Genomic DNA, 22,195 nt, shown 5'->3' on the forward strand with positions numbered 1-22,195 from the left:
GGATGTGGAAAGCAGCAAGTAGGACATCAGAGATGAACTTCCAGTGGTCAGTGGCATATAGGCAAATAGGAAGTTGACTTCTGGGAATTTTAGCCAACAGTGGTGAGGGGTACAGGAGTCCCTACTGCAAGTACAATAGTTTGGGACTAGAAATTTGTGTATCATAGTATTTGTGAGAGCAGAGTTGGTTATGGTTCCAGAGGAACTGAAAGAACCAAAGAGCACACTGAGATACGTTCATAACTGTTGGGGGAGACAGTGCAACGAGAGAAGCAAGTTGTTGCAAGAATGGGGCCAGAGCTCTGAGCTCACCTCTGAAGATTGAGTGTTGTGTCTTGTGACTCATTATCTTCTCATCAAGGAAAGAATTAATCCCAGAATCTGAGGCTGAGGAGTGTCAGGCGCATCCTTATAAAAAGACAAAATATGAAAATTACAGTGTGACAGTGGTTATATAGTTGAATATGGATTCTTAGTTCATTTGAGGATAAACTTAAAGGAATATCAAAATGATGCAGGTTTTTAAAGAATATAATCACTCTTTAAGTTAAAGTTACTAAAACTTTAAGTGGATTAATTTTTCATCTTCACACAAACTCTGTGATTCAGAAGATCTATTGTAATATAAAAATGTTTTATGTTTTTATTTTTTATTTATTTACTTTCTTACATCTTTGTTAATTTTTGGATGGTATTTGATTTCTCCCCTTTGATGTAGTCCCTGTAGTTCTCCCAGCAGCATAGCACATATGCTCCATCAACATAGTCCCTGTGCTCTTCCCTCCCCTGTTTTGACCCCTCTGCTCTCTCTCCCCATGCTTTATGTCTTTATGGTCAATTTCCAAGTTTTGTCTTTTTTATTTCCCTGACACTTTGTTTGGTTTCTCTATATTCCACTTATAAATGAAACCACCTGGTATTTATCTTTTTTTCCCCTGACTTATTTTGCTTGGCATAATCCCTTCCAGCTCCATCTATGTTGCTGCAAATAGCATGAGTTTATCTTTTTTGATTGCTGAGTAGTATTCCACTGTGTATATATATCATCTGTTTTAGGGCCTTTGGCTGTTTCCATGTCTTAGATATTGTAAATAGTGCTGCAATAAAGATAGCAGTACAGGTTTCCTTTGGAATTACTGTTTTTGTGTTCTTTGGGTAGATTCCTTGGATTGGAATGGCTGGATCAAATGGTAGATCTATTTTTAGTGTTATGAGGAGCCTCCACACAGCTTTCCATAGTGGCTGGACCAATTTACATTCTACATTCCCACCAGTAGTGTAAGAGGATTTTTTTTTTCCCACCACATCTTCACCAGCTTTTGTTACTTATTTTTTTTTAACATGGGCATTCTCACAGGTTTGAGGTAACATCTCATTGTGGTTTTGATTTGCACTTCACTGATAATAAGTGATAAACACTTTCATATTTGCTGACCATTTGCATTTCTTTGGAAATGTATCTTTTTACTTCTACCTACTTTTTGATTGGGTTGTTAATTTTTTGTTGTCGTTGAGTTCACAATGTTTTTAAAATATTCTACTGATTGAGTTTTATTTTACTTATACTACTCAAGTGCTTTTGTGAGAAAGTGATGACAAAACTGATATAAAGGATTTTTTAAGCAAACAAATCCTTTAACAAGAGTCAGTACAGATTTAGCCATAAAGTTTCTTCTAAAGTGCTATGTCAATGAAAAATTCTAAAATAAATAATGAGTAGAAAAACCATGACTAAAGCTAGGCTGATGGAGTTTATAATCGTGTATATTGATTCTGTTGTAATCTGTCAAAAACTGATAATCTTTCTTCAGTAAAGTAAAATAATTCATATGAAGAGACTATGACTATAGATAGTATATAGCATGATTCCAATATTTATTGGCTATTTTGATGACAGTGATGATGATAAACTAAATTTACTTGAAAAGTAAATTGGAGTCTCCATTCTATATTCTATTTAATAAGTGTATAACTACCTCATATTTCATTACAATATGTAAAAAAGCAAATATAAACTTTATAAATAAAAGTTAACTTCAATAATTTTGCAAAATGTTATAGAAAAGGAATCATTGTATCTTTTACCTCAGAATTTTGCATTTATTGAAGATAGAATGTGTGAGTGGACCAGGGAAAAGGGAGGGTTAAGGTTGTTCAGGACCTATGTTATAAACCAAACAATCATACAATTAATTGATAATTAAATTATTAAATTTGTAATCACAAGCTGATTTAAAATAGCATATATCATATTGAAATTCTATCAATAGTTTGCACTATTTACTCTCTCTTACATGACTGTTTGATGTTTCATTGAACAGCGTGATAGTACTTTCATCGAAGTACTTTTAATTTCATGTCCAAATGCCAAACTACATACCTCTGCTGAGCAAATAGCAGGAATCATTTATTTTTGTGAAAAGATTGTGAGCCTTTCTTAGGTTTATGTCTTTATAATATAAATCGCATAGGTATTAGACAGAATCCATTAATATAGAAAAAAGCAAAATACTTTTTTTTTCTTATTGAAACATATTCATCTATTTCAGTGTCTCAAGTAGGAAGTCTGGAGCTATAGATAAAACATCTTTTCCATCATGTGCTCATACCTTTTATTTTACTTTTTTTCTAGAATTTTTTACTTAGAAATATTACTCTTATTTTAGTTTGAAACAACTATCCAAGGTTTTCAATTGCTTTCACTACCTGATTTCTTTTATATATAGATCTATCTCAATACTGAATCAATATCTAGTTCCCAAAAGGTCCATAAAATAGTGAATCCTAAAACAAAGAAAATGCATTAAAGATATATACAAGGAATTTTTTATATTAACTTCTTTTTTCTTTCTAGTTCATTACCATAGTTCTTAAGTGACTAAATGTGCTTCTCAAAAAAGCTAATCAGGTGTCTTTTATTACTCTTTTTTTAATAGATTGAACTTCACCAACTTAAAATCTACTGTAACTCAAACTCCATAGCTCAGGAGACATGCTGTGAAATATCAGATACCAAGGTAAGTTAATTTTCATGGCTTATGAGGATGTAAAACACCAATTACCTTTAATTGCCTGGTGTATAGGGTCCAAATGTAGGGCAGCAATGAATATCTTCTGTTGAAGCCACGTGGTTAATTTGTTCGAAAAAAGTATGTTCCCATAGTTTCTTTTCACAGGAACACTTAATCCCAGTATTTTGTCCTGAACTTCAGGGATGAATATCCCCACTTTGGACCCAACATAAATAAAAGAGATTGCATCCTGTTCTCCCTAAACTATGTTCCAACAGAATCATTATCATTTTCTAGTAATAGGAGTTATAAATCTATGAATCACACCTCATTATAACTCATTTTGCTCTTGTACCCTGTTTTCCATCCTTTATAGTTTTCCTTTGTGATGGATTTTTCTTCTGTGTCTTCTTTTCCCTGTTACTGCCAAAGCTCACTTAATTTCCTGCCTGGATTGTTGCACTGTTGCGCTATGGTGCCAACTGCCTTTGCTATATTGCTAGTCCTTTCTTTCCCCAACATAACTAGAATAAGTCTCTGAATCATTGATTTGTATATCCATTTATTTACTTTTTCACTAAACATTTATTATTTAAAAACATTGTTCTTCTGATTCCTATGCTAAGGAACAAAGCTAACAAACATGAACAAGGCATATTCATGTTCTCTATTCTTTTTCTTAAAACCTTTGGTGACTCTCTTGGCACAAATTTTAATCGAGTTCTTTTAGCCTCTTTCTTAATATTTACAACCTAACTGTACAACTGTTAGTTTCTTATATCTATCTTCCATTAAAAGAAAATACTGGATTTTGTATCTCCCACTATAGTGTAGCAGTGATGGGTCCCATTTAGATAAGATTGCATTTGAAAGAGTTCCCAGACCCAATTCCGGCATGAGTGTGTGTGGAGACTTTCCCACACCAACAAGCAATTTTGACACTTATCTACCCAGAGAGAGTATCAGGCTCTATAGGATAAGGGCTCGGTCTCTCAAGACCCCCCTCTGGTTCAAATGCCAGTTAGAAACCTAGAATATTACTTGTGTTTCTGACCTACAGGCTATAAATCAGAGGTTTGCACAGTCCTTCCTGAGGTTTGGTTATTTTGCTAGAGTGGATCACAGTATCCCATTTACTCACTAGATCACCCACTTATTACAAAAGATATTATTCAGGAATAGCCAGATGGAAGAAATGCATATGGTTAGGTGTGGGGGAAGGGTGTAGAGCTTCCATCCCTTCATCAGGGGTGCTCGTTGTCCCAAATCACTAGATATTTACCAAATCATAGGCTCACAAAACCCCATGCTGTTAGGTTTTTATGTAAGCTTCTTTACTTAGGCAGACCTGATTAAATAATTGATCATTGACAATTGAACTCTATCTCCAGCCTAGAGGTCTGGGGACTGAAAGTCCCAACCTTCTAATCTCTTTGTTGTTTTTCCTGGCAACCGGTTCCTCTTTGAGCCTTCCAAAAATCATCTCATTCACATAACAAGATACCTTTATCTCACTAAACACTTAGGAAATTCCAAGGATTTTGAGGGTGTGAACCAGGGACTCTGAATGAAGAATAAATATATATGAAAACTATATTTTGGTCTTCTGAATGTCCAAATATATATTTCTTATAAATCATAATATTGCAGTATTTGTTTTAAAAATTATTCAGCTATGTTTTAAATACTCTGAGGGGACTTTTACTTTTATACTCTCTTTTAATTACTTGTCCTGTATTTACAGAAGGCAGTCAAAACATTGTTTCTTAATTTGGCAACATATAAACTAATAAAAGAGATAGATGGGATAAAAATGAGTTTTAAAGGGGTTAACTCTAAAAAGTCATAAAAAACATGAAAAGTAGGACCTCCCTGGTGGTGCAAGGGGTTAAGACGCAGCATTAACTATGAAGCTATCTGCAGCCACTACAGCACGAGTTCAATCCCTGGCCAAGGAGGTGACCCATATGGTGCAGCAGATCTCTCCTGTCTTGCCCGCTGCTCCCCTCAGCAGTGTATTTCAGTAGATCTGCCTGTTCTGCTCCCCACTGTGTCTCTGGAGCATCCTTTCAACCCCCACATCTCTGGCCTCCATCCCAGCTTTGTATACATCAAATAAATAAATCTTTTTTTTAAAAAAAATAAAAAGTAAAATATGAAAATGCTATTATTGTTGTATGTTAGATTTACAGAAATTCTACTTAACATCAAAAAATTACATGAAAGTTTTATCAATAGTTAAGTAATTGGGCTTCCCTGGTGGTGCAGGGGTTAAAGTCTCAGAGCTATCAAGCTATCACCAGTCACTTCAGCCTGAATTAGATCCCTGGCCAGAGAGCTGACCCACATGGCACAGCAGACCCTTCCTGTCTCACTCACTGCTTCCCTCAGCAGTGTATTTCAGTACATCTGTCTGTTCTGCTCCCCACTCTGTCTCTGATAAATCATTTTACCCCCGACTCTCAGGCCTACACCCTCCCCCCACCGTTCTTGTATGCATAAATAAAAATAAATCTTAAAAAAATAGTTAAATGATTACTTTTATCATTCATCTTGGATAGTAGAATAATAGTGTGGCAAGTTGAGTGAAAAGGATACCTACATCTTTCAAAATTATGTGTTTTGTTTATCTAACTTGGTTTTATAAAACATTTCTTTAACCGAGTTTATGGCTCTCATTCCAAGTAAAGTAAAAGCCAGCCAAATCTCTTTCTATAAATATCCAAAAGGATAATTTAGAATGCCAGTCTCCAGACTGAAGAAATACCTAGACTTCCTGGCATCACACATTTAAAATAGTAAAGATGTTATTTCTCCAAAAGTTACTTTATACTAATTATGGTCTTTTGAAGTGCCATAATGATATCTTGACATATGTAAACACTATAGTCTTGACCAATGGTCACTATTCAATATCATCACATAATAGACATTTTCAACTCAAATACAAGAAAACGGTTTAAGAAAGTTTAGGTGATGGAGTGGTTTGATAATTAAATGCAGTGACATGACCTTAGTGAAAAAAGTTTTGAATCCTATTTTTATAAGAATATTTGGAAGTTGGGCCTCCCTGATGGCATAGCAGTTAAGTCTCAGTGCTATTAGGCTATTGCTGCTGCAGCCTCAGTTTGATCCAAGCCAGGGAACTAACCCACATAGTGTAGCAGACTTCTCCTATCTTACCCACTGCTCCTCTCAGCAGTGTATTTCAGTAGATATACCTATTCTACTTCCCACTTTGTCTCTGCTGAATCCTCTCACGCCTTTCTCCCACCACCTCTGGCCTATACCCCAGTTCTTGTAGGCATACATAAATAAAAAATAAATCTTAAGATTATTTGAAAGTTTCAGGAAGTAAATAATAAGGTAGGGATTCATCTGCAACTATAGGGGAAAAAAAAACAAAAGACTACTTATTTTCCTATTGATAGACATCTGCTAATAATCTAATAGAAAATAGAAACTTGGTATACTTTAAGTGTGCAAGAAAATTAATTATATAAAGGCCATTTCAGTGCATCTGCTTTAATTCTGAAACCAACTATAGTTTCTTGAAAAATGTTTTAAACTCAGAAAATTTTAATGTACTGGCTTAAAAATCTAATTTTGTCCTGCAGTTTCTTTTTTTTTTTTTTTTTTTTTATAGAGGCATGCTTTATTTATTTGCTGGTTTGTTTGTTTGTTTTGTTTATACATGCACTGGGTACAGTCAGAAGCGCGGGAGGGCGAGAGAATTCACCAGAGCCAGAGCGGGGAGCAGAGCAGGCAGAAGGACCGAAGCACACTGCTGAGGGGAGCAGCGGGCGGCAGGAGAGGTCTGCGCGCCATGTGGGACCCTCCTCTGGTGGCCGGGGAGCAGCCGGGGATCGAACCGGCGCCGCAGAGGCCGCGCGCAGCTTCGCAACCCAGCGCTCAACCGCTGCGCCACCGGGGAGGCCCCTGTCCTGCAGTTTCAGACATGTTTTTGTTATTGATATTTTTAGCATTTCAAAGGTGAAATTTCATCAAGATAATTTATAAATATACTTCTTTGCTTCTACTAATTACATTTTCTGTTTCTGAAGCAATAAAGTTACAAAGACAGAGAGACTGAAGAACAAATATGAGGAGAAAGAAATCACCAACAGTTGTTGAAAATAAATGAGAAATGTGATTAAAATTTTGAGGGCTAATTAACCGAATATGTGTCAAATCAAAACCAGAAGTTTATGAGGGGAGGAGTCCTTGCTTGTACATTTTATGTTCCCTGTAGGCACTTTATGGAAAGTGTGGACAGTTTTATAGTGAAGGCTGAGACATACTTTTAAAGTCATTTACATACCCAATTTAATATAGTGAATCAGTTCTCCAAAGCAAAGTTGTCTCGCTTGTCTGACTGGGAAGTGGTTGAAAAATCCTATCAGATCATTTAAGGTAAATGGCTTGTCTTGGTGATAGTCCTGTTTCATTCTAATGTGACTTTTGGACTTGTGAATTTAGAAATACTAAAGCAAGTAGTCATTAAATCTGGAGAACAGGTGTGCTACAACTAGTGGTGAAGACAAAAAATGAGTTGCAGTATTTCTGGATGCTATTTTTTTTAATAGTTTTTATTGTTGTTCTCAAAGGCATTAGAGCATTACCCATTTTTCAAAATAATTTTTGTTACAAAAGTTATATATGTCTATTTTGGAAAATACAACCAAATGCAAAGAAAATAAATATCGACCAGGATCTCACTATAGTAATTAACCACTGACAGTCTTAGTTTTGTATCCTGACATCATTTTTCATGCATATCTAATTTGTAGTATACAAAGTAACATGTGAACACTTTCCCCTAAATTGCAAATTTAGAGTTATGAAATTACAAATTCATGAAATTGCAAATTCAGAGTTACAAACCAGGCTCAGGAGCTTGGCAAATGATGCTGAGAATAAAGGATGTATTTATCCTCTTCAGATTCTCCATCTGGATTTATTTTTTGAGAGAAAAAATGCATTGATTTATAACCACATTTTATTTCATCTTGTCCAGCATATTCTGAACCTACTGGATAAGTGCAAATTTATTGCCTGTCTGTTACAGTGGAGGCTTTCAAATAACTTTATTTATTTATTTTTTTTGGTAAAGATTATTTATTTATTTATACAAGCACTGGTTACAGTCAGAAGCGCAGGGGGATGAGAGAATTCACCAGAGATAGAGCAGGGAACAGAACAGGCAGACAGACGAAGTACACTGCTGAGGGGAGCAGTGGGCGGCAGGAGAGGTCTGCGCGCCATGTGGGACCCTTGCCAGCAGCTGGGGATCGAACCGGTGCTGCAGAGGCTGTGGGCAGCTTCCCAGCCCAGCGCTCACCTGCTGCACCACCGGGGAGGCCCTTCAAATAACTTTAAAGGACAACTGACTGTTATAAAATATACTTTGACTAAATATATACGATCTTAGAGTCTAAACAGTATTTACTAGTTTATATACCTTTGCAATCATCTTGTTGAAGTACATGATATTTTAAAAGTTCAAATCACATGCATTTATTTTACATTTTGTTTATAAAACACTTGCTGGTGCATTTACAGAAATTATTTTATTGTGACAATGCAATTATTTTAACTATTTTATATTACTATACTTTTTTGCAAGTCAACATAATAGTTTTACAATTTCTCACAAAAACCAACATGTTAATGCATTTCTAGGGATTTGTTAGTGTAGTAAAAGAATAAAAGGGGTTCTAGTTAAAGAGCAAAGATATGATAAATTTTCACATGCTGTGTCAATCGTTGGTTAATTAGAAGCAGCTTTTTGCAGGTAACCCTGGTCTTCCCTAGTTTTGTAAGAGATATTGTTTGGAACTTCAAAATGTTTGAAATTTACCACATTTCCTAAATCCTTTTTTTTGGATTTTAGTGCCCACAGCAGACTGACTTTGGAAGTACCATATCATCATCATCAGTACCAGCTCATGCCAATAAAATGCCTGCATATCTGCCAGCAAAGCAGGAATTGAAGGGCCAGTGCCAGTGCATTTCGAATAAGGTGTGCTAGTTTTATTCAATATCCATCAAAAGTCACCCTTCGTAGTGAACCACACCCCTTGAATGCAGGTGTGATGCTCAGAATTTGTCTTCCCCTTTAGTGCTAGTTGTATAAAATGCTGCAACCACTCAGTCACTGGGGTGGGTTAAAAGAAGGGGGTTATCAGGATTTTATCAGGATTGTTCTGAATCCTTATCTTCCAGGACTTGAATGAGAATGACTAGAAAGGTGAAGGGAGGAACCACCTGTATAGCAGATGAGTACTGAGTACTTAGTGTGCCAGGAATAGGCTACAGTTCTGCAAATTCACATTTGAAGGCAACACGGTGCCTGCTCAACATATGCTCGAAGATACTCTACATATATTTCTTTGTTATGTTGAGACTGCATTTGTCCAGTACATCCAGATATCGAGCCAGCAACCTCCTTCTGCCATAAATTACATGAGGAATATAGAGAGCTCTGTTAGTTACTCAACAAATTTGTTTCCCTTCACCTGTATAGCCCATGGACTGCTTGGAGAGTCTGGGCCCATGGACTTATTTCTGTGCTGCTTCTGTGAGTGTTAATAGCAGTTCTGAGGGCTGTGCTAAAAGTGGGCCATGTGAACTTTTGTTGACTTTCTTCTCTGTCTATACCCGAGGAAATGATACAGGAAAGGAAACCTTGCCCTAGTTCCAAGAGCTGTTTATACCCTAGTCTTTGACTTAATACGTGCCCTTGAAGTTATGCCTCCTACTACCACGTCACTGCCTGGCCAGAGGAATGGGAATGGGAATCAGGGGAAAGTTTAGAGAAACCTTACTTTTCCACTAGCAGTCTACACTGTATAGTAAGCTCTGTGAGAAAAGCAAGTACAATAGGCAGGGGGCATAAAGGGTCCAGATCACGGAAAGTGTCAAAGAGAAGAAAATGCTAGTGTTTAAAGAGGGAAAGTAGTGAGCTTCCAGAAGGAGAGGGAAAGTTCACTCCAGTGGGGGAAGTTCACTCCAGCAGGGTGATCAGCATCAGTTCAGGTGAGAGTAAAGCTTTATTTTAGTATTGACAGCTTCATATTTATGTTATATGTCTTTCCTTCGATGTGACAGAATTTTGATAACATAGAAATTCATTTTCGTTCAGGGAGAAGCAGGATTACCAGGAGCTCCAGGCTCACCTGGTCAGAAAGGGGATAAAGGAGAACCGGTAAGACACCACCTAACTGTTGGGGTAAAAGTGCTTTGTTCAAATCTGACTTAAAAAATGTGTGGACATCATTGTTGTATGTCCCGGACAAATGCATATTTCTGTAAAAGACTCAAGAGTTATATTTAAATGCTTATAAGTGAAATAAGGAAGACTGCACAAGTATTCAAGTCTGCTTTTGAGTTCCTGTTGAAGGCAGGCTTAAAAATAGAACAGACCTGGAAACCAAAATCTTTGTACCTGAAAATTACAGGCAAAATTGTGATTCAGCAAAATTTATTTTTTTGGTTGTACTCTAGCCTTTGTTCCCAGCTCTTCTCCAAAATTCTTGTTTCTCTTGTCTGCTGACAGGTCCTCCCACTTCCTTAATGCCTTACCATTTATTTGAAAGGGCCACTTTTTATTGAATACCTTTTCTGTGTAAGGCATGTCACTGGGTGTTGAGAACAAGATACATTCCCTGTTCTCAAAGATTCTATATACATAGTGCAATCCTATGCCTCCAAATCATATACAGTAAACCAATGTTACCTCAATATTACCTCATATATTGTTACCTCAATATTAACTTCAATGTTAACAATGTTAACCTCAATGTTAACCTCAATGTTACCTCAATGTTACCTCATATATTGTAAACCAATGTTACCTCAACAACAAAATAAAAATGGAATCTTTCCATTAAAAAAATACATCTAAAAGGAGGTAGGGGGCCATTCAAGGACATGCATGTTAGATATGGAAGAATCATACATATCCTGAGAGAATCATTGGGAAGCTTGGGAGAGTGTCATGGAGGAGATAGTGAGTGAGCTGGCGCTCCAAGGAGCTAATGCTAGTCAATATCCCATGCTTAAAATTTTATCTTTCCTTTTCTCCCCACCCCATCGAAATCCCATCATAATCATCCTGTTTCCCATCCTGTTATGTCTTTAGCCAACTAGGTAAATTAATTTATGCTAAGATTAGGAATTGATTTTTTTTTTCTTTCCAAGGTGAAACAGATTTAATTTCCTTTCATGCATTAACTTGGGAGTCCATGATTCTAAATTAGTTTACCTAACCTATTTGGTTTCTTTACTTTGAAGGTAGGAGACTGATGTCTGAGCAATGATTGATTCCTCAGTTGCACAACAAGCTTCAACAAAGACATCCATAGTCATTTGTCTCCCAGAGGGTGGTCTGTCCTTTGTATCTTACATAGGAACTTCAAGTACCTTGGCAGGTGTTTGAAAGAGAGTTTTTTTGAGGTGGGAGGAACATTTTTATTTTTTCCCTGTAAATCACATTACTTGGGATACTTTTGCTTTCAATATCATTATATGAAAACTTTAAATAATTAATAATATCTAGTTCTAAGGACTAAGTTGATCAAACTGAAAATAAATCATAATAGCAATAGCTAGTATTTATTGAATGTTGACCATGTGCCAACCACTAATAGTGCTTTAGATAGGCCATCTTTTTGATCTTTATAATAGCACTTCATATTAGGTATCAGTGTTTTATACATGGAAAAACTGAAGTTAAAAGAGGTAAATTATTGTGCAAGGCCACATAGTAATGGTCAAGATGGGATCTGAACCCAGACTATTTGACTCCTATGGCCTTCTCTTAACCAGCATCATGTTGAGTGTTGCTCTGTATTTTAAAATCACTTCTGTATCACTTATCTGTGTTTTTTTGACTAGAACACATGCTCTTCTAATACCTTATTTTATCCTTACAGCTTTATAAATAATGTCAATCTAATATTTTTATCCTCACTTTGCTACTGAGAGAACCAAGTGTAGGTAAAATGCTATGCCCAAGATAGGGGCCTCACTGGTGGCACAGGGGTTAAAGACAGCGCTATCAAGCTATTGCCAGCCATTGCAGCACTGAGTTCCATCCCTGGCAGGCCAGGGAGCAACCCATATGATGCAGCAGACCTCTCCTGCCTCATCTGCTGCTCCCCTCAGCAGTCTATTTTAGTTGATCTGCCTGTTCTGCTCCCTACTCCCTCTGGTGATTCCTTTCACCCCCCACACCTCTGACTTACACCCTACTTCTTGTATGCATAAATAAATAAATCTTTTTAAAAAATGCTATGCCCAAGGTAATGTAATTAAGAGGACTCTGAGGAGAAAAATCTCTGATTAATTCCAACTCTTCATTAAGTTATTGTTATTAACTATTCATTAAGTTGTTATTCATTAAGTTATTGTTATTGTAAGAAAACGTGTGCTAGGAGCTGGAGTTACAGCAGTAATGAGAAGGCATGGTTTCTCATCGATGTTTCAATGATGCTTTCATTGCAGCACTAACTAGTGATGATTCATTCAGGAAACCTTCCTTCTACCTTCAGGAATGATGACCAGTAGAAAAGAAAGAAATGAGTACAAATGATAATTATTAGTAAATTTGTTGTGTGCCAAATCTGTAAAATAAGCAAAAATACATCCCAGACTTCTAAAGCATTATGTAATTTCCCACTTATGTATTTTTAAAGTATTAACATTTGTTTTAGCATTCAGACTATGAAAAATTCATAATGGCAAGAGTTTTTGTGGCAAGGCAAAAACAGTTGGGATGAAATAAGTTGATAACTAACAAACAAAACAAATAATCAGCATCCTTTCATTTTTTCAATACCTGCACTGACATTTGATTAATTCAGCATACCTTTGCCATGTAAATAAGACTTCAAATGACTGTAGCTGTGAATGTCTTCAGCTTTCCTGGTACTTGTAATAACCCTAGATGCATTGTTTCATTTTAATGAGCTGATGATGAGTCTATTTCTATTCCTATTGTACTGTGTAATACTGCAACTTCAGTGTGCAGTAAATAAAGATGATTTTCCTCTGTTTTTGAATTTGGTATATAATTTTCATTATGAGAGCTGGTGCACAATATAATGCCTGTCTGGCTTGAAGATGGAAAGTCATTTTGCTCTAAGGTGTATTGAATAGTTAATTTTGTGAAATGATTGAAATGCAGTGTTACCTAGGGGACCAGAAATTCTTCTCAAGGTTTTCCTTTTGGTCTGTAAGACCAAGATGTATTTGGAGGGGTGGGGGGAAAAGGGACTAGAACAGTAGATTAGGAGTGCTACTTTGGGAACTAACCCACTTGGGAATGAATTCTGTTATCTTCTTACTTGCTTTGAAAGTGGCCCCTACTAACACCTACTCAATAGTTTATTTTGAAGAAGAAATTCAATATGTATATATAATGCAATCCCAGATACTGGCATATTCTAGATACTCAACAAATATATTTTCTCTACTTTCCTACCTACAGTGTAATTGTTCAGGTGTTGAAGGAGAGGTATAAATAATCCTTTTAGGTGTTTCATATGTTTCATATGTATTTTGAGAAAATGAAGAGATTTTCATTTGTGAGATAATAATTTAGAATGTTTGATTGATTGGATGTTTTAGTTTATAAAAATCTTGAGTTGTTGTATATACTTAAATAGATAGTAATAATTTATCAATAGTTAATTTCTTCAAAAAATCACTCAATAATTTAAATATTTCATCAAACATGTATCTTTTGTCCCCAATGTTATTAGCAAAATGTTTCCTGGATATGGTGTAAAGAGATATTCTTGTTTTATCATGCTTAGATAATGTTGATTAGGAACCATCCAGAGACAAATTTAACTTCCTTTCTCTTATTAACTATCAGGTATATGTTACTGATCAGGTAAAATTTTACTTTTGTCTCAGTGAGATAAAATGAGAAAAATTTTGAAACTCTAACCTCCAAATCTTTTTTTTTTTTTTTTTTTTTTTTATAATTTTTTTTTTTTTTTTTATATATATAGAGGCATGTTTTCTTTCTTTCTTTATTTATTTGTTTGTTTTTGTTTATACATGCACTGGGTACAGTCAGAAGCGCGGGAGGGTGAGAGAATTCACCAGAGCCAGAGCGGGGAGCAGAGCAGGCAGAGGGACCGAAGTACACTGCTGAGGGGAGCAGCGGGCGGCAGGAGAGTTCTGCGCGCCATGTGGGACCCTCCTCTGGTGGCCGGGGAGCAGCCGGGGATCGAGCCGGCGCCGCAGAGGCCGCGGGCAGCTTTGCAACCCAGCGCTCAACCGCTGCGCCACCGGGGAGGCCCTAACCTCCAAATCTTTTTCTAATTATGTATTACTCAGTACAGTATTTCTAATGGTGTTAAGTTTTAAGAATTCTTACTTTAATGTGGAAGCTTTATAAGAGCAAATTTTACTTTTATTTATGCCCATGCACTGAGTTACACAACTACTGTGAATAATGTAAATCCTGTCCCACAGGATCTAACCTCAGTGATGGCTTCTTTCTCTCTCAAGATAAACACCAGTGTTCTAACAATGGGCTATACCACCTCTCGCATTACTCCCTCTATCAGCTCCTACCCTCTCTTCTGGTTCATGCCTGCTCCAAGGTCTTTGTACCAGGTCTTTTATAAATACTTGGAATTTTTTCCTATTTGTCCATTTGGCTCTCTCTTTTCATCATTTATCAATAGAATTTTGCTCAGAAATAAATTTTTTTATTGAGGTAACATTGGCTTAGAAATCACTTAAAAATAGAAAAAACCTTTCCAGGAATCTCTATGTAAAAAACATCCTTCATTCCACCTCTATCTTCTTTTCTTACCATGTTTGTTGTCACCTGATATGTTATGATTATGCATTTATTTATTTCTTCACTAAGAATGTGAATTCTGTGAGCATCATGCACAGATTAGCATAAAAATATGTTGAATGAATTAATGAATGAATACTACACTTCAAGACCGATCTAAATCATCAACTTAGCTATGTCTAGAATTTATAAATTCTATGCCCCAAAAGCCAAGTACACTGCCAAGTGAGGCAGAGTCAGCTTTCAATGAAAGTTAAATAAGCTAAATCATCAGAGAGCTGTTATGTCACTTTTGTTCTGTCATACCTTTTTCCTTTAAAAAACAAAAATCCGGGCTTCCCTGATGGCACAAGGGGTTAAGCAGCAACCTATGAAGCTATCAGCAGCCACTGCAGCAAGAGTTCAATCCCCAGCCAGGAAGCTACCCACATGGCACAGCAGACCTCTCCTGACTTGCCCGCTGCTCCCCTCAGCTGTGTATTTCAGCACATCTGCCTGTTCTGCTCCCCACTCTGTCTCTGGTGAATCTTCTCACCCCCCACACCTCTGGTCTGTACCCCAGTTCTTGTCTGCATAAATAAATCTTTTAAAAAAAACCAAAAAACAAAAATCCTTTTCATATAGTGATTAGCTTTAGTTTGATATTACATTAATATTTGGAAAAAAGCCACAATTTTGGTATGATTTACTATTTGCCTTTATGTGCCTATTTTCTCATCCATACTGTGATGGTTCACTAATTTGTTTTACTGTGTTTTTACCCCCATAATGTTGACCTATCACGGAGCAAGATGGCTTGAATTTCAAACCAATACTGGTTGTATCTGAGCAAGTATTCAGATGTGATCAATAGTCTATATCGGGCACCTAATCAAACCATTCTAACCATTATCATCAGTCCAAGACTAAACTCTGTCTGACATTATTTGAAATAATAATTAATACTTTTCTTTCATTCAGACTCAATTATTATAATTTTCTGAATCTTTTAATTCCCTTTTCTTAGCAAGTATACTTAGCAACCTAATTACTTAGCAACCATATTACTTTCTCAGATCTTTAAGACCTTTGCTAATACCCTCACCCACTCCAGAACTGAAATCCTCTCAAGAGTTTTGTAAAATACAGCTCATTTCAATATTCCTTAACCTAAGGGGGAGTGTGATCTGTGTTCTATTTTGGAAATAATTTTCCAGTTTATTTTTGTTATTATGTTCCACATAGCCAGTTAATTCCCCTAAAGTATAGGTTTAATGAAATTATTACTTTGCTGATACACTTTTAGAGAAAATCAACAACTTAAAATGGGATAAGTTAACTTATTTGTTTCTATTGTCAAAAACTTTGGTATTGATTCCTTTCTGTTATCCACTGTCCAGTTTTACTATGGAAATATCCATTTTGAGCAATCTAATGTGTTAACCCAGAGCTACCAGTGAGTCCCCTTATTTTCTTTCCATTTTAACTTACTTGCTTGCCCACTGTAAACAATACCAGTAAAAAGGCAATTTTTAAAAGAGAGAATATTGTCCCTTAGTAATAACCTCAGAGGTTAAGTTTTAATATTATGCTTTTGACATTTTGCCTGTGTCAATGTAAGGAATTTTTATTTCTCTTTCCTTATACAATATATATTGGATTAATTGATAGGTGCTTTTTAAAAATCAGTTTTACCCAGTGTAGGGGCAGGAGGGACACAGCGCAGGATCCCTATAATCCGAGCAGACAGGTGAAGGAGGAGCCCAGGATCCCTCGGTGCCTTTTTCAGGCTTTTATTGGAATTTTACTGGGTATACATCAGGCAGGGGTTCTGGGGGGGCCAGAAGGCTGGCAGGCCTCCTAGCCCCCAGCGACTTCACTCTTCCTGCGCTCTCTGGCGTTCTCTCATGGTCTCTGCTTCTCTCTTGCTTGTTCTCCTTCTGGTGGTTCTGTGCCCGTGATGCCACCCTTAAAAGCCCAGTCTCAGCCCAGGTGTACCCACCTACGTATGCCCACACCCCACTCCAGGTGCCCACCATCGGGCATGCATTCAAGACCGCAGGGATCCATCATCAATCCTAATGGTGGGAGGGCAGAAAAGCCTGACAATCGTTTACCCTACGCTCAGTCTGATATAATCTCATCTAATTATAGCAGTTGAATTTGAAGCTTACTTGTGCGGGGTGGGGGGGGTACTTGTGTGTCTTAAATCTGAAATAAACAATGTTACTGTAATGATGGAATTATAGACTGATACAGTTATATATGTTTCTTAATCTCTACCAAAAATTTGTAATAAACTCATTCAAAAAGTTTGTTATTCTGCACTTTTCAAGGAGAATTTTATTAGGCTAAATTTATAACAGAACTACCACAGCAGATATAGATGACCCATCAACTTCATTGATCAGGTTTTTCTAGTTTTGGTGGAAGAGCAGGGAAGTTGACAGGATTGAGTTAGTTCATGGCTTCTGAAAGATATAACAAAAGGTCAGAAACACTGAATTAAAACACACACAGGAATCTTAAGAGTCTGAAGTTTCATGACTTACTTGAATTGAAAGAACTAGGTAAGAGGTAGCTTTTAACTCATTTAAACTAATTTCTTGTATCAGTGGAGCAACAGAATCATTCCTTAATGTGGATTCTATAAAAGAAATAATAAAGGTGAATGTTTGTGGTGGAGAATGCCTAGTTGTAGTTTTGATTAGCACCTTAATATTTATTAATATTTTCATAATTTGTGAATTGTCAAAATATAGTTTAATGACTTGTGGGTAATGTAAAGAAGGAACTTGGGGCACAAACTTAAGTGCAAAAGCAACTTATCCATGAACTAATAACAGATTCTCTTGGACAATGTTGGAAATTAATACACCTTCAAACAATCTAATGAGCATTTCTGTATTTTAGGGTGCAGTTGGTATTAAAGGTGAAATTGGTGCTCCTGGAATTCCTGGGGTAAAGGTAGGTTGATTTGATATTTGATTAAACTTTGTGTTTTTTTTTAAATTAAGTTCTGTCAGATAGGAGGAAAAATATATGCAACAAGTCTGATAGTTTAGGGGCCTGCAAACTATGGTCCTGCAGCAAGGCTACCAAAAACTTGCTGTATGATTTGGTAAATAAATTTTTACTAGAACACAACTACATTCATTGGTTTCACATTTTCTAAGCTGTTTTTGTTCTACAAAGCAATATTAGGTAACTGTGGCAGAAATCATATGGTCATTGGACTTATTCTAAAGGCTTCAAGACTTCTTAATTTTACTATTTTAAGTGTGACATAGTATCTTTTCATACATATTTTACTAAGGACATAAATACTCTATATGTATATACATTTAAAAATACAGTACTACAGCAAATACTGTAAATAAAAATATAAGAAATGTTTCCATCCTTCAGTAAAATAAATATGTATCTCATTAAATGGTTAATTTTCATGTTGTTTTCTCTAATACTTGTAAATATGAGTCTAAATATGATTTTCTCCCCACTGTTTGAAAGTGTTCGATAAAATCATTTGTAAGCCAAAATGGCAGGGTAGAGGCAATTGCCATGGATTTACATAGAAAATTTTGAGTGTTCCCAGACCCCCAAATAGTCCACAAATTCATACTAAAAAAACACATAAAATCTAAAATAACATTAACATATGATAAAAACAGGAATGATATGATAAGCAAACAACCTGTATATAAAGCAGTTCCTGGGGAAGGAACTTGAGGGTGCCACTCTCGCTGCAGGGGTGTGAAGAGCTTGTAGCATGACTGCTGCAAAGCAAATGCTGAATGCTGTTTGCCTTTTGCTGTATAAGCGGAAATCCACTTCGGATTTATCTCAGTGAAAACAGAGACTAATATAGTTCTTTCATAAAAGTGAAGTGTTATAACTCGAACTTTCAAAAAGCAGGGTATACTGGGATGAATTAATCATGAGATTAGTGTTGCAGTTCAGCATTTTAGTCAGCTTTTATAGAAGCTTGAAAAAATTATACTATTTGTAACTTACACTGCAATTACCATGTCTTATTTTTCACAGTATATATGTGTGTGCATACATGTATATATATACATTATATTTAACTCTATGTGTATTTCACTAATATATAAACTTAAATTGCTGATTTGTTAGGTTCATCTGTTGATGCTAAGAAAATTCTCTTCTTCACTAAATAAGTTTAGTTTAAATGTCTTTAGTTGATCTAGCTGTAGTAATTATTGAGTCCACTTTGCCTCATTATTTAAATGACCATGACCCTTGTGGCTATTCACCTAAAGTTGTCACAGAGTAACTGAAATGGTAGAAGGTTCAGACATTTTTTGAGTCCTTTTTAAATATATCTCTTCTTTTATATAACTGCTTCGTTGCTGCTGCTTTTTGTCTTTTAGAATTTAGTCAGGTTGATATACAAATTCCTTACTCCTGTAGTGTACAAATGTTGGACTAGTAATAATGAACTTTGATGAACAATGATACCTTGTCAATGTTTGTTTGGGCTTCTAAACTCTTATGTAAGCTTGCTGATGATGTTAATTTTTAAAGATTCTTTATCATAAATGAAAGGTCCTTCAAACACTTGTTCAAATATCTGATTTCTTAATAGTATCATTTTCCCTGGGGAATGCATAAGGAGGAGAGGGGGGGAAATCAATCATCAACTCCTAAAGTAGTAAAGTAAATCCAAATTTACTTTACATACCTATTCTACTCGTCTCTTCCTAAAATACATCATAAAACTTTTTATTTTGGATCACTGAGATTTTTCAAATTATTTTGAATATGGGAATATTTTTATATTTTCAAATCAAACATAGAATCATTGAAAGGCTTCACCATAAAGTATATCATTGGACTTAGAGTAAAACTTTATTTATTTTTTAAATTTTTTCATTTTTTTAAAAGATTTATTTATTTATTTATACAAGAACCGGGGTGCAGGCTAGATGCGCGAGAGGGTGAGAGGATTCACCAGAGACAGAGCAGGGAACAGAAAAGGCAGACTGATGAAATACACTGCTGAGGGGAGCAGCGGGCACGACAGGAGAGTTCTGCCACGCCATGTGGGACCCTCGCCGGCCGGCTGGGATCGAACTGGCACTGCAGAGGCTGTGGACAGCTTCATAGCGCGGTGCTCAATTGCCTGAGCCACCCGGGGAGGCCCAAACTTTATTTTTTTTAAGATTTTAATTTTTATTTATGTATACATGAACTGGGCCAGAGGTGCAGGGGGTGAGAGTATTCACCAGAGACATAGTGGGGAGCAGACCAGGCAGATCTACTGAAATACACTGCTGAGGAAATCAGCAGGAAAGACAGGAGAGGTCTGCTGCTCCATGTAGGTCAGCATCCTGGCTGGGGTATCAAACTCATTTCTAGTGGCTGATGATAGCTTGATAGAGCTGAGACTTTAACCCCTGCACCACCAGGGAAGCCCTAAAGTAAAACTTTAATTAATATAAAGGAATATACCAGTTGTTGATAAACTTGTTGGACATAGTAATTCTGGAAACTAGAAGTTTCAGCCTTTTGAGACCCATTTAGTCAAAATGTCAACTGAGCGAATCTTGGAAAATCAATGAGCAGTATCTGTTGGAAAACAAGTAATGTTCTCCAGGGAACTTAAAAGCTAATGTGATAAAAGGGGAGCTGTATTTATGGTGTTCCAAAACCAATGCAAATTATCCTAGTACCTGCTCTCACCTGTTTCCTCAAGCAGTTTTCTTCCGGGTCTGATTTACTTGAGTTGTTCTTAAAGAGCCTCACAGGCAATGAGAGAATTCACAAGGCTTCCAGTGGTGCTAAACATAGCTACAAATAGTGCTTGAATCCTACTTTCATGCATCTTCAGGGATCCTACTCAGTGACTTAACACCCTCCCATTATCTGTGGAAAAAAGCAAGTCTTTGCCGTATTCTCTCCTCAAGGTCAGTCACTGGTGCTCTCAGGTCTGTTCTAACTTGTCATTTCATTTAGCTGTTTAAGGGACTAATACTCATGAGTGAAGAAATGCCACCAAAAGTGTGTTTTTCTCATTTTTATAATTCACAGATTACCATTAATTTAAAATAGCTCTAATGGATTTACATAAAATGAAAACAAGAAAGCTATTATGTTATCTGACATGCGTGGTTCCTAAGTTTTAAATATTTGTCTCTGATGAAGATATATCAAAATTTTTTAATTTTTAAAATATCAGAATTTTAATAGCATAGTTGTAAAGATGAGTTCTTATGCTTAAGACAAAATAATTCCATTGTTATGTGATGAAAATAAATTCATTATTTTTTTCTCTGTAAAATTTCCAAAGAAAAATGATTGCTCTTAAAGTGGTATATAGCTTGCAAGCACTGTCTCCCATGCTGACTTCATGTGACTCCATGCATTTTCCAGATTGCTCAGACAGCCCCCAAGTTTAACTTTGAATCTACTACTCAGCATTGGTAATTCTTTGGGATTCTTTTTCTTAACTGTAGGTGCATAAAAGTTACATTAAAAGATGAAATAAAGGGCCTCCCCGGTGGTGCAGTGGGTTGAGCGCCGCACTGTGAAGCAGTCCGTAACCTCTGCAGCACAAGTTCGATTCTCGGCTGGTCAGGGAGAAACCCACATGGCACGGCAGACCTCTCCTGCCTTGCCTGCTGCTCTCCTCAGCAGTGTCTTCCGTCTGTCTGCCTGTTCTGCTCTCCACTCTGTTTCTGGTAAATTCTCTCACCCTCCCGCACCTCTGACTGTACCCCAGTTCTTGTATAAATAAATAAATCTTAAAAAAAAAAAAAAGATAAGGGGCCTCCTTGGGTGGCGCAGGCAGTTGAGTGCAGCGCTGTGAAGCTGTCCACAGCCTTTACAGTGCTGGTTTGATCCTGGCCAGCCGGCGAGAATCCCACATGGCGTGGCAGACCTCTCCTGTCTCACCCGCTGCTCCCCTCAGCAGTGTATTTAGTCTGCCTATTCTTCTGTTCCCTGCTCTATCTCTGGGGAATCCTCTTACCCTCCCTCGCTTCTGGTCTGTATCCTGGTACATGTATGCATGAATAAATAAATCTTAAAAAAAAAGATAAAATAAAGATGAATTGTCTCACTGAGAATAAGACACTTTATACAAAGTGCCACAGGGCATATATCTTAGGTATGATATTCTCAAGGTTGTTTTTTTTTATTTTTTAAGGCTTAATATTTAAACTCGAAAACTGATTTATATTAATGAAGAATATTTTGAGCAGTGTAGAGTAGAATTTGTATATATTCTGTACTTTTCTTTACGTCCAATGTGATACAGTAATAAATTAAGTAATTTGCATATAAATCCCATTACTCTAAAATAAACCTACACTTTGAAGTTTGGTTAGGTGATAGCAGTAAATTTTTTTTTAGTCAA

At 36.4% G+C, this 22,195-nt stretch overlaps 1 protein-coding gene across 1 annotated transcript in view; it reads left to right on the forward strand.

The window, feature by feature from the left end:
* Positions 1-22,195, forward strand: part of LOC119251459 (collagen alpha-1(XIX) chain) — a 268,629-nt gene that overhangs the window by 45,399 nt on the left and 201,035 nt on the right. Inside the window, exons 7-10 of the mRNA XM_054698153.1 lie at positions 2,937-3,017; positions 8,905-9,033; positions 10,156-10,218; positions 17,728-17,781. Coding sequence (XP_054554128.1) covers positions 2,937-3,017; positions 8,905-9,033; positions 10,156-10,218; positions 17,728-17,781 — 327 coding nt within the window. The remainder of the gene's footprint in view (positions 1-2,936; positions 3,018-8,904; positions 9,034-10,155; positions 10,219-17,727; positions 17,782-22,195) is intronic.

Source organism: Talpa occidentalis, unplaced genomic scaffold, assembly GCF_014898055.3.
Source record: "Talpa occidentalis isolate TD23 unplaced genomic scaffold, MPIMG_talOcc4v2.1 talOcc4.2, whole genome shotgun sequence".
Taxonomy (NCBI): domain Eukaryota; kingdom Metazoa; phylum Chordata; class Mammalia; order Eulipotyphla; family Talpidae; genus Talpa; species Talpa occidentalis.